Consider the following 13,102-nt stretch of genomic DNA (forward strand, 5'->3'; position numbering starts at 1 on the left):
AAATCTTAAAACTATTAGATTTACTTGGATCTCATTGAAGTGTAATTGGCCTAACCTCTTAAATCCTGGCCTGGTATCTCCTGGGAGAGGGCGGGAAGATCCCACCAGCCCCTTTACCCCAGCTCTGCTGCGTTACAGCCTTCTTACCTCGCCTGCATCCACAGCCTTCCTTACTAGTCCATCATGGTGCTCTTTCCTGCTGAGACCAAACGTGATCTCACAATACTTTTAAGTACAGAGTTCTGAGCTATTGTCATCAATAGAAATTATATATACTAGATGAAATGTCTAATCCTAATCTAGATGAATATATCGCTTAAGATGGATATATGCCTGAGGGCCTCTGTGGCTAGGTCCAAGAGAATTTTCAATTCTGCCTTCTAGAAACTATGTGCTAATACATTCCCACTGTAGGTTCCACTGTGGACGCCCACCTCAGTCCCTGGGCTGCGTCACACTTGCACTCTGCAGATGCTTTCCTGGCCTCATGTCTTTGGGATCTGCTTATTTCTTGGGCTCATCAACAGAGGAAGATACAGCTCAGTGAGACCCTTCCAGGAATTTCTCCCTTGGGCTCACAATCATCTTTTGCTCCTCCGCAGAAGTTGCTTTGCCCTATCCACATCAGAAGTTCTAGGGTCACTTTTGGTCCAGTGGGTAGGTGCGACATTCCTTGATGTGTCTCCCCCACCAAAGCTTCTTCCTTCTGGGATTTTGTGGTCCCTTTGAAGTATATGACCCTAATTCTCTGTACTACATCCTACTCCCTGACTCCTTTCTCTCTGTCTTGAATAGGTAGTTTGTAGCATTTCTATGCACAGTTAAGAATGAATTTTAATTTCTTCCCCTTTCATTCTAAACTTCTATCAGACCCAAACTCAGTGGGGGTTGGCATTTATAAGACTACTTGCCTTTTATTATTTATCTTCCCTGCCTGGTGCTACACTGCCCTATCTTCATGTCCCTCAGAACCCTGTTCCCCTTGGAACTCCTACTAAATTCCTCTCCGCATTTTGAAGTTCTCAACCCAATGGTGGACGGGCAATGATTGGCAACTCTTGAGACCAATAAACTGAGGTTGGCCAACTTCACCTTCCCCTGATTGCTAACTCACTCCTCTTTGACTCTACATCCCTCCTTACTGACCATCTGCCTGCAGTGAGGTCCTGAGTCAGTTGCTGAGATGATAATAAACATGACACAGCCCTTGCCTCAAGGAGGCCTGGGCTCTGCTAGAGTCAGGGGCAGTACCAAAAATACTAGAGAAATAATTATGGGCACAATTATCAAAAGTCCTGATCTCTCATAGTCATTTTTCCCTTCAGTATCAATATTTTAGACTCTCTACCCACCCTGTCATATGGGGACCTTGGGGTTACTTCACAGAGTTAGAAGATGAACTCGTTTTCTTGGAACCCCTGAGGTGAGTCTATGAGTGTTAAGGCTGGTGTTTCTAAAGTGAAGCCCACCAACCAACGACACTGGAATTGCCTGGAGTGCTTGTTAAAAATATAGATTCTGAGGGCACCTGGGTGGCTCAGAGGTTGAATGTCTGCTTTCGGCTCAGGTCGTGATCCTGGAGTCCCGGGATCGAGTGCCACATCAGGCTCCCTGCATGGAGCCTGCTTCTCCCTCTGCCTGTGCCTCTGCCTCTCTCTCTGTGTCTCTCATGAATAAATAAATAAAATCCTTAAGAAATATATATGTGGGTTCTGGGGCCCCAGCCTGAACTTATGGAATCTGAATCTCTGGGGTGGGAGCCCAGGTGTATGTATTTCAAAAACTTCTTTTTTTTTTTTTTCTATTTCAAAAACTTCTGCACACAGTTTGGGACTCACAGAAGGCTGTTCATGCCTCTTTTCTAAGAACAATTCATTTGACAAAAATGTATAGAGGGCCTGATTTATTGGAAGTATGTGGGTGAACAGAGGCACAATATCTTGCTCTCATGGGCCTCACAGTTTTTATTCCCTTTAGAAGATTCCAGGTTTAAAGTCATATTTCCTTACTGAAAAGAACAGATTTTTTTTTTATTTTTTAAAAGGAGGTTTTTTTTTTTTTATGATAGACACACACACACACACACACACACACACACACACACACACAGAGGCAGAGACACAGGCAGAGGGAGAAGCAGGCTCCATGCTCCGGGAGCCCAACGTGGGATTCGATCCCGGGTCTCCAGGATCGCGCCCTGGGCCAAAGGCAGGCACCAAACCGCTGCGCCACCCAGGGATCCCTGAAAAGAACAGAATTTTAAAGCCAGAGGGGACCATAAAGTTTTCTTTTTCTACTCACATTTTGTCTATGTTTTTGTGTAAGGTGGGGAGGTCAGTGACTTGCCCAGGGTGACATGACTGGAGCTCAGGTGCCTTGATGCCTGGGCTCACCTGTCTCCTACCACAGCTCCTCTTCCTCAAAGTTTTAGACACATTTGAGATGTGAATTGCTTGTCACCAGGCCTCTTTTATGTTTTCATGTAGGTTTCACACTGTGTGTGTGTGTGTGTGTGTGTGTGTGTGTGTGTGTGTGTTGAAAAGGGGGATACATTTGTTTCAAAACTAACCACAAAATCCTAATCTCCAAAACCTGAAGGGGCCCTCAGGAAGGCAGAAGGAACAGGACTGTGGACTCAAACGGACAGGTTTGAATTCCCACTCTGCCTCTTCTTGGCTGTGTGGCCTTAGGCCCATCGTTCAACCTGTCTGCTCTCGGTTTTCCCACCTGGAAAATAGGCTAACAATACCTCACAGAGTAGCTCTGAGAATTCAGTGAAGTCGCAGATATAAAACGCCTGGTCTGTCTGATGCTTAGTTTAATTCTGACCTTCCCCACCCCATTTGGAGAGAACTATGTATCAACTTTTAGAAACAATAAGAGAGAAACCTTGAGTTTCAAAGGTGAGTTATGTAGATGGTCCATGGCTTGGCCAGAGCCTGGGGCAGGCCCTTCCTCTGCGCATGCCATGCCTACCTCCCAGGGTCCCAGCCCATCTCCAAGCTTGACAGACTGAAAGATACAGCTAATGAGGTGGCCGAGCTGGGGACCTCCATTCACACTTAGCCCTGCAGGTGATGGGCACGTGCTGAGCTCCTGCCTCCCGCACCCTTCATACGGTCTGGTCTGGGAAGAGTTAAGGCACCACACCATCTCCTTGGGGACGATCAGCCTTGAGGCCTTTGAAAAATGCTGCCCAAAGTCAAGAACACCACAATTTCAGCAGCAGGCACTGCCATTTCATCCTTCACCACAGATTTATCTCGAGCACGTTCTGAAACAGCTTTGCAAATCACTTTTTCTTGTTTCTGTAATGAGCATATGGTGGCCTCATTCATGTGATAAATCTGAGCCACTACAATATTTGACTTTTCACAATTTAATTTCTCTGAACCCTCTATTCTCTGACTAGAAAAAATATCCCTTACTTAGACTTTGTTACTTCCTTATCAGCATTAGCAGGTAACTGTCTGAATTTGTCTGCCAGGGCCACTATAATCGAGTACCACAGATGGTGGGGGGAGCTCAGACAACAGAAATTGATTGTTCTATAGTTCCGGAGGTTAGAAATCTGACTTCAAGGTGTTGGCTGCCTTGTTTTCTTTTGAGGCCTCTCTCCTCAGCTCACAGATGGCCGTCTTTTCCTGGTGTCCCCACATAGTCTTCTCTCTGTGTGTCTGTTTCCAAATCTTCTCTTCTTCTTTTTCAAGATTTTATTTATTTATCCATGAAAGACAGAGGGGCAGAAACATAGGCAGAGAGAGAAGCAGGCAGAGAGAGAACTCGAACACAGGACTCTGGGATCACACCCTGAGCCGAAGGCAGATGCTCGGCCAGTGAGCCACCCAGGTGTCCCCAAATCTTGTCTTAATATAAGGACACCAGTCCTATTGAGTCAGGGTCCACCTTAGTGATCACATTTTACCTTAATTACCTCTTTAAAGACTCTATCTCCAAATACAGTCATGTTCTGAGGTATTGGGGTTAGGACTTCAACATATGAATCGGGGAGGGGGAGACACAGTTCAGCCCATAATGCTCCTTTTAGGAGCCAAATATATTTCCCCAATAAAGAGATGGAATGTCTCACTTCATGAGTGTGACTGTAAACAGGAAACCAAGGAGAGAAGAATACAGTGGCCAAGGAGCAGGGGCCGGGCAGCTAGCAGTGCTTCTCAAACTTTAATGGCCTGTGAGTCACGGCGGCACTTGGCAGAATGCAGATTCTGATTCAGCAGATCCAGGGAGGAACCTGAGATCCTGCATTTCTAACAAGCCCCCAGTGGATGCCAGTGTGATTGGTCCGTGAACCACACTTTGAGTAGCAAGGAAATAGTCAACTGCTGAAGTCTGCTTTTCAGACTCTAGACATAGGAAAGTTACGAGTTACAGTATGAACCTCTGGGGTCCATTTCAAAAAAGATACAATTTCTCAGGTTGAACCTATAGATGCCAAATTCTGTTCTCTCTTGATTATGTCAAAAACCAGGCTCAGCAGCACCGACTCACCTGTTTTAGCTGAGCTGGCTGTTCTTGTTGAGCGGTCTTGATTGCCAAAGGGTCCCCTCGCCGGGGTCGTTACTAACAGCCTTAACGAGCCATTTGGCTGGACTCTCCTAACGCGCTAGTGCTGCACAGATGGATCCAGCCACAGCGGTCACAGAGGGTTGTGCAGAGGGAAGCCAGGGCAGCCGCTGTGTACAATTAGGCGGTCACATATCACTGGGGAAATGCCTCCTGACCCCAGCTGCTGATTTGCCTAAGCAGCTTAGGATTTAGAGCCTTCGAGAGAAGCATATAAATGTACTAAAACATCTTTCCCCTCTCCATTCACTTAATATGTAAGAGCCTGTCTTCCACTGTGAGGGGCCCAGCTCTTGTTAGTGCGAACATGGGCTGTTCCCAAGCAGCCTCATGGGCGTAGATGGAGCTCTCAGAGACTGAAGCGCCTTTTAGATTCCAGCAGCCTTATTGGCTCATTGAAACCAGCACCCCTCTCACAGAGGTTCTTATGTCCCGCATTAGGCCCAGCAGCCAGCACGGCTTCCCAGGCACTCCTGGACCAGAACCTGGGGGTCACACCAGGTTGATGGGGTTCCTTATCCCCGGTCAGAATGTCCGAGACCAACCGACTGACAGCACCCACCACCTTCACGCCCTCAGGGAACTGGAGAGGCTGCACAGCAGAGCCCTAATGATGATGGGTTTGGGGGTCTAGGCTCTTTTAGCTTGGTTTTGAAATATGGTCTGTGATGGATAATAGTGGAGACCCTTCCATTCTTCATTTGAAGTCAATGGAGCATTCCTGAGTAAAAGGAACTCAAATTTAAACCCCATGTATCTCGAAGTGATAACATTTTTGGTTGAGTTAGTGTTATTTTATTGCTTCTACAGTTTTCTTTCTCTTTCAGCACGCCAGGCTACATATTTGGGAAGCGAATCATACTGTTTCTGTTCCTCATGTCTGTTGCTGGAATATTCAACTATTACCTCATCCTCTTTTTCGGAAGTGACTTCGAAAACTACATAAAGACAGTAAGCACCACCATCTCCCCTCTGCTTCTAATCCCCTGACTCTCCACTGAGTATGGGGTCAGCGCTCTCCTCTGATCAATACCTAAAGTCATCATAACTCAGCCCTTGCAAAGATGTGGCTCCTCTTCAGACAGCTGTAAATCTAATGACCATCTGGGCTCTGCAGCTTGAGTTAACCTTGCTTTCCCTGGAAGAAAATAACTTTGTGTCTGCTCCACTCCTTGAGAATGGCAGTGGCCCCATATCTCTTATTCAGACCCATTATGTATGTTTCTTGACTTCTCCTGCTTTCTGAAGATGTTTTGTGACCACATTAATGTGTTCCTAAAATAAAATACAGAGATATGTTTTAGGCTGGTGGTTGAGTCTTTTGTGGGTTGATTGCTGCATTTGATTTCTTTTTTAAAGATTTTATTTATTTATTCATGAGAGACACAGAGAGAGAGGCAGAGACATAGGCAGAGGGAGAAGTAGGCTCCATGCAGGGAGCCCAATGTGGGACTCGATCCCGGGACTCCAGGATTATGCCCTGAGCCAAAGGCAGAGGCTCAACCGCTGAGTCACCCAGCCATCCCAATTGCTGCATTTGAACAACTAATCTTTTCCTCGACCTCTGTGATAATAATAGAAAGTACACTGTCCTTACACACACATGTGCCTGGAAAGGCACACACCAAAATGTCAACCATGATTATCTCCAGGTGAAGAGATTTGGGGTAAGTTTTATTCTGTGGTTTATATGTTCATGAATTATTTGAAGGCTTTTTTAAAAAAAAGATTACTTATTCATGAGACACACACAGAAAGAGGCAGAGACATAGGCAGAGGGAGAAGCAGGCTCCACGCAGGGAGCCTGATGCGGGACTCAATCCCAAAACTCCAGGATCACGCCCTGAGCCGAAAGCAAACTCTGAATCGCTGAGCCACCCAGGCATCCTTATTTGAAGTTTCTTAATGAGCAAATTAATACCACTCAAAAAAGAACCAGAAGAGACACAACTGAAGCATGGTCTTTTCTGGGAAGCCTTTCCTAGCTCTAGGTTGGCCTAGTGCTGCCCTCTGACTTCCCACAGCACCCTCTGAACATCTTAACCACAGCAAATCCATATTACAATGTAAAGATATTTGTTAGCATGTGTCATCCTTCCCCACTAAATCATTAGCTCTCCAATATCCCTGATGTCCTATTTATTTTGCTTTTCCTGTGCCAAGCTTGGAGACTGTCACATAGCAGGCATCCTGCCTCAAGCTATTTTAGAACTCAAACAGACGTCCTGTAAAGTGTTATATTGTAGAGGACAGTTGGGGTGAGTATTATGAGATTAGATGTGTTTTCTTTCAATGTTTTAATGGGATAAATTGTGGAGAAATGCAACCCCCCCCCAAAAAAAAACCCAAAACCCCCCAAACACCAAAACCCAAAAAACCCCATGCTTTCTTTCTTTCCTATAGACAAACAGACTTCCTTATAATCTTTTTTTGACTTCCTGAAGAATCCTCCACACACCCCATGAGGATTAGGTTGGTATCTTTATGTGCTAGTATCATGCCTAGCACCCATCATATCATTTCAGCTTAAAGTGTGCTGTAACTCAGTGTCAGGATACAGCCCGTTGTGGGGGGAGGGGGCCAATTATTGAACAAAAACAAATGAGTGAATGAGTTTATAAATCACTGGCTGACAATATTTAATAGAGTATATGTGTTGAGCCATTTTTCATACGGGGATAGATTCACGGTGGTCCAACCACTGTCGTACATAGTGTGCATTGGCACACTATGTACGGCTATCTCCTACATAGCTGGGTGTGGTCAAGAGTCCAAGACTCATGACAGAAAGAAGCCAGCTCTCACAAAGGGAGTCAATTCATGAGGACTTAGCTTTCAATTGAGATGACCAGCAATAATAGATGAGTCCTCTTGACCCCTAGATGATTCTTATTTATGATGGTCACAGTCTTAGGAAGGATGAGACAAATCCAAGGACCAAAACTTCCCAGCTTTCTCTGAGTGGCCTGCTTGGGGAGTGGAGTGAGTGGAAACATGGAGTCTGGCCTGTGTGTTGTCTGGATCGATGTACTTCATGTGTGATGGTCAAGGCAAGCATATTTCTCAGTTCAAGGACCACCCCCCACCACCACCACCATGTGGATAGGGTTTCCTAGGCCTATCTGGTTGTCCAGACTAAAGTCTCATCTGGGCTTTTATGGCCAAACTCCACCCAGTAGAAGCTTTTTGGTACCAATTGTTTCAGTAGAGGTGTTTTTGCTCCTAGCTCTCTATAGAGAGCAGACTCAAATATTCTAGTGGGCATTGGAAAGGAAAGGTCACAGCAAACCACTGAGTGGAAGTGACCTCAAGTCCTACCTCAGCCTGGGCTTGCTTTGGAGGGTGGTAAGGTAGTATAGCCCTCCTGGTTTGCTTGGGATTGAGGGATTTCCTGGGAGGAAGGGCTCCCAGTTTTAAAACTGGGACAGTACTAGGAAAACCAAGATGTCTTGGTTGCCCTAAGGGGGAGCTAGGCCAAAATATGCTCAGGGGAGCCTGGGGACACCCTAGCTCGCAGAGGTCGCACTGTCCACGCTGACTGTGGGATGTCCAGAGTGCAAAGACAGGAAAGGACGTGATGGCCCAGCTGAGGCTCTGCTGACTCTGGCCTGGGTGGAGAGGGCATGACTGAGAGCATTAAGGGGTTGAGATGCCGGCAGAGCAGGCTTCATTATTTCGAAGAAGAGGGTCTCAGGTGCAGAACTCCTTCATGAGGGGCCCCTCGTCTGGTTGGGGGCAGCACTGCCTAGTGGTCAAACTCTGTCTTCTGAGTTCTAGGCCTGGGCTCAATCCCTGCTCTGTCACCTCCTCAGTTCTGTGACTTCTCCCTAAGCCTCAAGATTCGAAACTATTAAATCGGGATAATAATAGTGCCAAATGTATGGGGTTGCTGGAAAGAATAAGGATATAAAGCAATTGAAAATGTTTAGCATATTATAAGCACTGAATATTTTTATCTATTATTGCTGTGTTTATTATCATTACCTTTTTGTATTAATTTTCTATTGCTGTGTAAGAAATTTCCACAAACTTAGTGCCTTAAAACCCCATACACTTGCCATGGCATAGTTTTATTGGGTCAGAGTTCCTTGTGCTTGAGCTGGGTCCTCTGCTTGGGGTCTCAGAGGACCATAACCAACATGTCAGCCCAGGATACAATCTCAGCTGAGGCTTAGGGTTCTCTTCTAGGCTCATTGGTTCTGGCAGAATTCAGTTCTTTGCAGTTCTAGGACAAAGGCCCTCAGATCCTGGAAGCCCCTTCCTTGACACATGGACTTTTCCACAACATGGCAGTTTACCACTTGTAGGCCACCAGGAGAGCAACATTGATGTCTTTTTCATCTCTGACCTCTAGACCCACATTTATGGGGTTGTCCTGATTAGGTCGGGCCCACCCAGGTCAAGTTCCCCTTTGATTAACTTAAAGTTAACTGATTTGTGACCACAGTGACATTGCAAAATCCCTTCACTTTTACCTTATGCTGTGATTTAGTGAAATTACAATTCAGTCCCTGCTCACACTCAAGGAGAGGGGATTATACAGAGGTGTGGGTCATTTTAAGATTCTGACTGCCCAGTTTATATGCCAGTCTCAGAAGAGCCAAAGGGAGCTGGATGATGGATGGTGAGATTATGGGTCTTCTGGGCAGAAGCAGGGTGGAGTGTGTGTGTGTGTGTCTTTGTGTGTGTGTGTGTGTGAATGTGCATGTGTGAACATCTGGGTGAGAATTCTATAAAGAAGGAGGCTGGGATCTCCTCTGACTCTTCAGGAGCAAGAAAGCTTCATAACCTTTTCCCCTGTGGGAAAAAGACACTAAAAGTGCAGATGAAACTGAGACAAATAATAAATGAACTCCCCTCTCCCTTTCCATTTTGACGAAAATAGGCTATCTTTATGATAAGAATCTCCCCCATCAGAAAGAGATAATCTATGCAACTGGGTTGTTAAATTTGCCCTTCAGCCATACTCATCCCTCTCAGTAAATGTCCCACCCATCACTCAGTTGCTCAGGCCCCAAAAGAAGGTGCTGTTCCTCTACTCCCCCTTATCTCCCCACTCCCCCCCAGCCAATCCATTACCAAATCCACCAGCTCTACTCAACACACATCCCCACTGTTGTCCCTGCTGTCTGAGCCAACATTATGTCTCTCCTGGACAATTTGCATAGCCACCCCCATCTGGGGTAATGTCACATGCCCTTGCTTGAAACCCACCAGGACATTTGCATTGCTGTTAGGAAGAACCCCAAATGTCTTGATGTGGCCTTCCAGGGCCTGTACAGTTGGTGACTGTGCTCCTCTTGGCACTGCTCCCCATGGCCCGCTCAGCTCCAGCCCTGCTGGCCTTCCTGCTCTGGCTCTAATGCAGGGCTCTTCCCCCAGGTGATATGTGGCTCTGTACCTACTCGCATTCCCAGTCGGCCAGTGGTCCCTCCCTCCAGGACCCTCCCTCCAGACCAGCACACCGTGTCTTTGTAGAAGCACAATCCTTTCTCTGCCCATCCACTATCTCCCATCCTTGCTTTTACTTTGTCTTCTCCATCACCTGAAATTAGATCACTATTTAGTCCTCTACATGTTTCTTGTCTGTCTCCTGCACTAGGGCTATAAGCTTCCAAAGGGCAAGGATTTGACCTGTGTTTCTCATCATTCTAGCTTTATGACCTAGAACAGTGTTAGGCAGATAATCAGTGCTCCATACATACCGAATGAGTCAATAGAAGAGAATGGGTTGTGTGCTTGTGTCTACTGGCTTATGTTACTGTGGTAGGTTATAGTGGTGTTGGCTAAAGGGTGATGATCAAATTTGGGTCACGGAGGCTCACTGATGATCTTAAATTTGAGTAAGCAAAGCTCCAGCTATGGAATCCATTAAAAAATGCAAATCCCTTAGTGCCACCCCCAGAGATATGATTTGGTAGGTTAGGGATAGGGCATAGGAATTCATATTCTTATTAAGATTCTCTGGATTTTCCTGATGCAGATGGTTGAAACCACTCCTTCTAAAGCTTTTTGTTTTATAGCTGCACCACCTGATGTGGTGGCTATTAGACCTTGAAAGGTGACTCCTCTAATTTGAGATGTAAATGTAAATGCACACTGATTTCAAAGATTTAATACAAAGAAAGTAAAATATCCCAATCATAATTCTTTTATATTGAATACACATTGAAATGATACTCTTGAGGATATAGGTATTAAATTAAATGTATCACTAGAATTAATTCCACCTGTTTCCTTACACTTTTCTTTACTAGAAATTTTAAATTACATATACGGCTCACATTATATTTCTATAGATCTAGAAGTTCTGTGGGAGCCAGCAAGTCTTTACAGCTGAAATAAATGCTGGACCTCACCCTGAGCACTTATCTTTAGGTATGATTTCTTGCAGAAAATACTGGAAAAATGTGCCAGTGAAAGTTACCACAAGAAGCAAACTGGTCTTGTCTAAATCTGGAAATAGTTCTTTGAAGCTTGTTACCATATGATCATCAGAGTGTTTCATTAAGTATTTCTGATCACAGATGTGGCACATTATTAAAATATCATTTTTACGGTCACCCTAGGGGCGAGGGTTATCTGAATATGGAGAGAGAAACAGCTTGTGGAGCTGTTGTATAAATGAAATTACTAGAAAGCAGTGCACTCGATTGCATATTGGCTTGGGGGCTTATTCTTATTAAAATGTTTAGATAGCAGTTTCTGTTCATTTTCTGCAGAATTGCTCTCCAAATTAAAAATTTGGCTTGGCACACCACTATACCAGAGTCTGGGGAGAAGTTTATCCTCCTTTCTTCTTGTTATCCTCGCCTAAGTACTTAGATGCCGTGCTGATAGGTAGCACAGAATGTCTGTATGGAGTACATGCATTAGAATTTCCTGCAGCCTGTAAATGGGCACACTTCCACTTGCCTAAAAGAAGTCAGCACAGGCTTCAAGAATATCAGGTCTATCTATAGGAAAGCAACCATTCTACCTCTCTCATGGTAATTTTTAGAAACAATTTTTAATGGAAATTGGCCTTAATAGTTGAAGACTGTTGCAAAAATGGACTTGCTATTAATAGACTGGAAGCCACTGGATAAACATAATGAAATATAAGCCTTCTCGGAATTCAAACTAATAAATAACTGCTCAGCCAATAAACAAGACAGCGAAAGACCGAACAAGTGGTGCAGGATGACTTCCTTCCCTGCATATGTTTGCATCCTGGACATCAGTATAATGGCAACCAGAACAAGGCCGCAGCTACTGTCTGGAAATGTGTGTTCTTACCTGGGGCCCAAGAGCCACGCCCACCGGGCACCCAGCCTCCTTCTTTTGCCCCGATTATATTTAAACTTATCAGTGCATCAGCTGGCATGAAAAGAGTGCAGGCTGATGCGACTCACACCAGGAGACGGCTGGCTGATTCTTGTAAATTCCCTCAGCAAAAGGCCTGATGGAGGAGGAGGGTGCTGGGGAAAGTCTGTGTGCGCACACGTGTAGTTCGTGCTTACCAGAAGGCAAAACCCACTATAACATTTTGTGATTCAGCTGACACATCCTTTCTCTCGCACTTTCAATCACCTGGATTAATGAGGACCATAGAAAACACAGCTAATGCCCAAACCTCATCTCCCCATAACATGTTATTTCAAAGCCCTTCCTTTCCTGAGTTCCCTGACTTCATTCTTCTCCTGTGGTGAGGCAGTTATTGAGGAATTAAATGGGAGAGGCCAGGCGGATAAAGGGAATGGGTCGCCAGGAAGTAGAGTTGCTTGGGTACTCTTCCAGAATGTTCCACATTGTGAATTCTCAACTACTGTGTTACCATGAAACAAGTCAAACAAATTTCTGACCTTGATAAAATGCTAAAAAATTAAATAAAAAAATAGCCATTACTACTTCTTTTTTTAAAAGATTTTATTTATTTATTCATGAGAGACACAGAGAGAGAGAGAGAGAGAGAGAGAGAGAGAGAGGCAGAGACACAGGCAGAGGGAGAAACAGGCTCCTTGTGGGGAGACCCATATGCGGGACTTGATCCCAGGACCCTGGGACCACAACCAGGTCCAAAGGCAAGCACTCAACCACTGAGCCACCCAGGCTCCCCTTTTTATTACTCTTTTTTATTGTTCTCTTGGAAGCATTTTAAAGCATAGCATCAGAAAAGCTTCTACCACTAAGAGAAACATGGAAAATTCATATGCAAAATTGACATGACTGTTAATATAAAACACAAGACTTGAAAGTAACATCAATAGGAGATAACGAGTAAACCATTTTGACCAGAGTGAAAGATTGCCTAAAGGAAGGTCCATGGGTTAGGTCATAGACACTTCAGTTGCCACCTAGCCTATGGGATTTGGATCCTCTCAGTGAAAATTTTTGAAAATGTTTGTTTTTGAGAGAATGATGACTTGTACAAAGCAAGATTTTAATAGACTAATTTGGCAGTTTTGTCGAAAATAGTTGAAGAAAGGAAATAGCTAGATGGGGGAGGAGGAACAAGCTGGAGATAATTGGCAGGTGA

General features: G+C 44.9%; 1 protein-coding gene across 3 annotated transcripts in view; it reads left to right on the plus strand.

Annotated features, from left to right (window-relative positions):
• The window catches only part of ALOX5AP (arachidonate 5-lipoxygenase activating protein), a 29,044-nt gene extending 23,157 nt beyond the window's left edge, over positions 1-5,887 (plus strand). For all 3 annotated transcript variants that reach the window (XM_025996745.2, XM_025996744.2, XM_072719928.1), the window contains one exon: positions 5,412-5,887. In XM_025996745.2, the coding sequence (XP_025852530.2) occupies positions 5,412-5,574 (163 nt within the window). In that variant the 3' untranslated portion in view covers positions 5,575-5,887. The remainder of the gene's footprint in view (positions 1-5,411) is intronic.
• Positions 5,888-13,102: the final 7,215 nt, after the last annotated feature.

The sequence above is a fragment of the Vulpes vulpes genome, chromosome 9 (assembly GCF_048418805.1).
Source record: "Vulpes vulpes isolate BD-2025 chromosome 9, VulVul3, whole genome shotgun sequence".
In the NCBI taxonomy this organism is placed as follows: Eukaryota; Metazoa; Chordata; class Mammalia; order Carnivora; family Canidae; genus Vulpes; species Vulpes vulpes.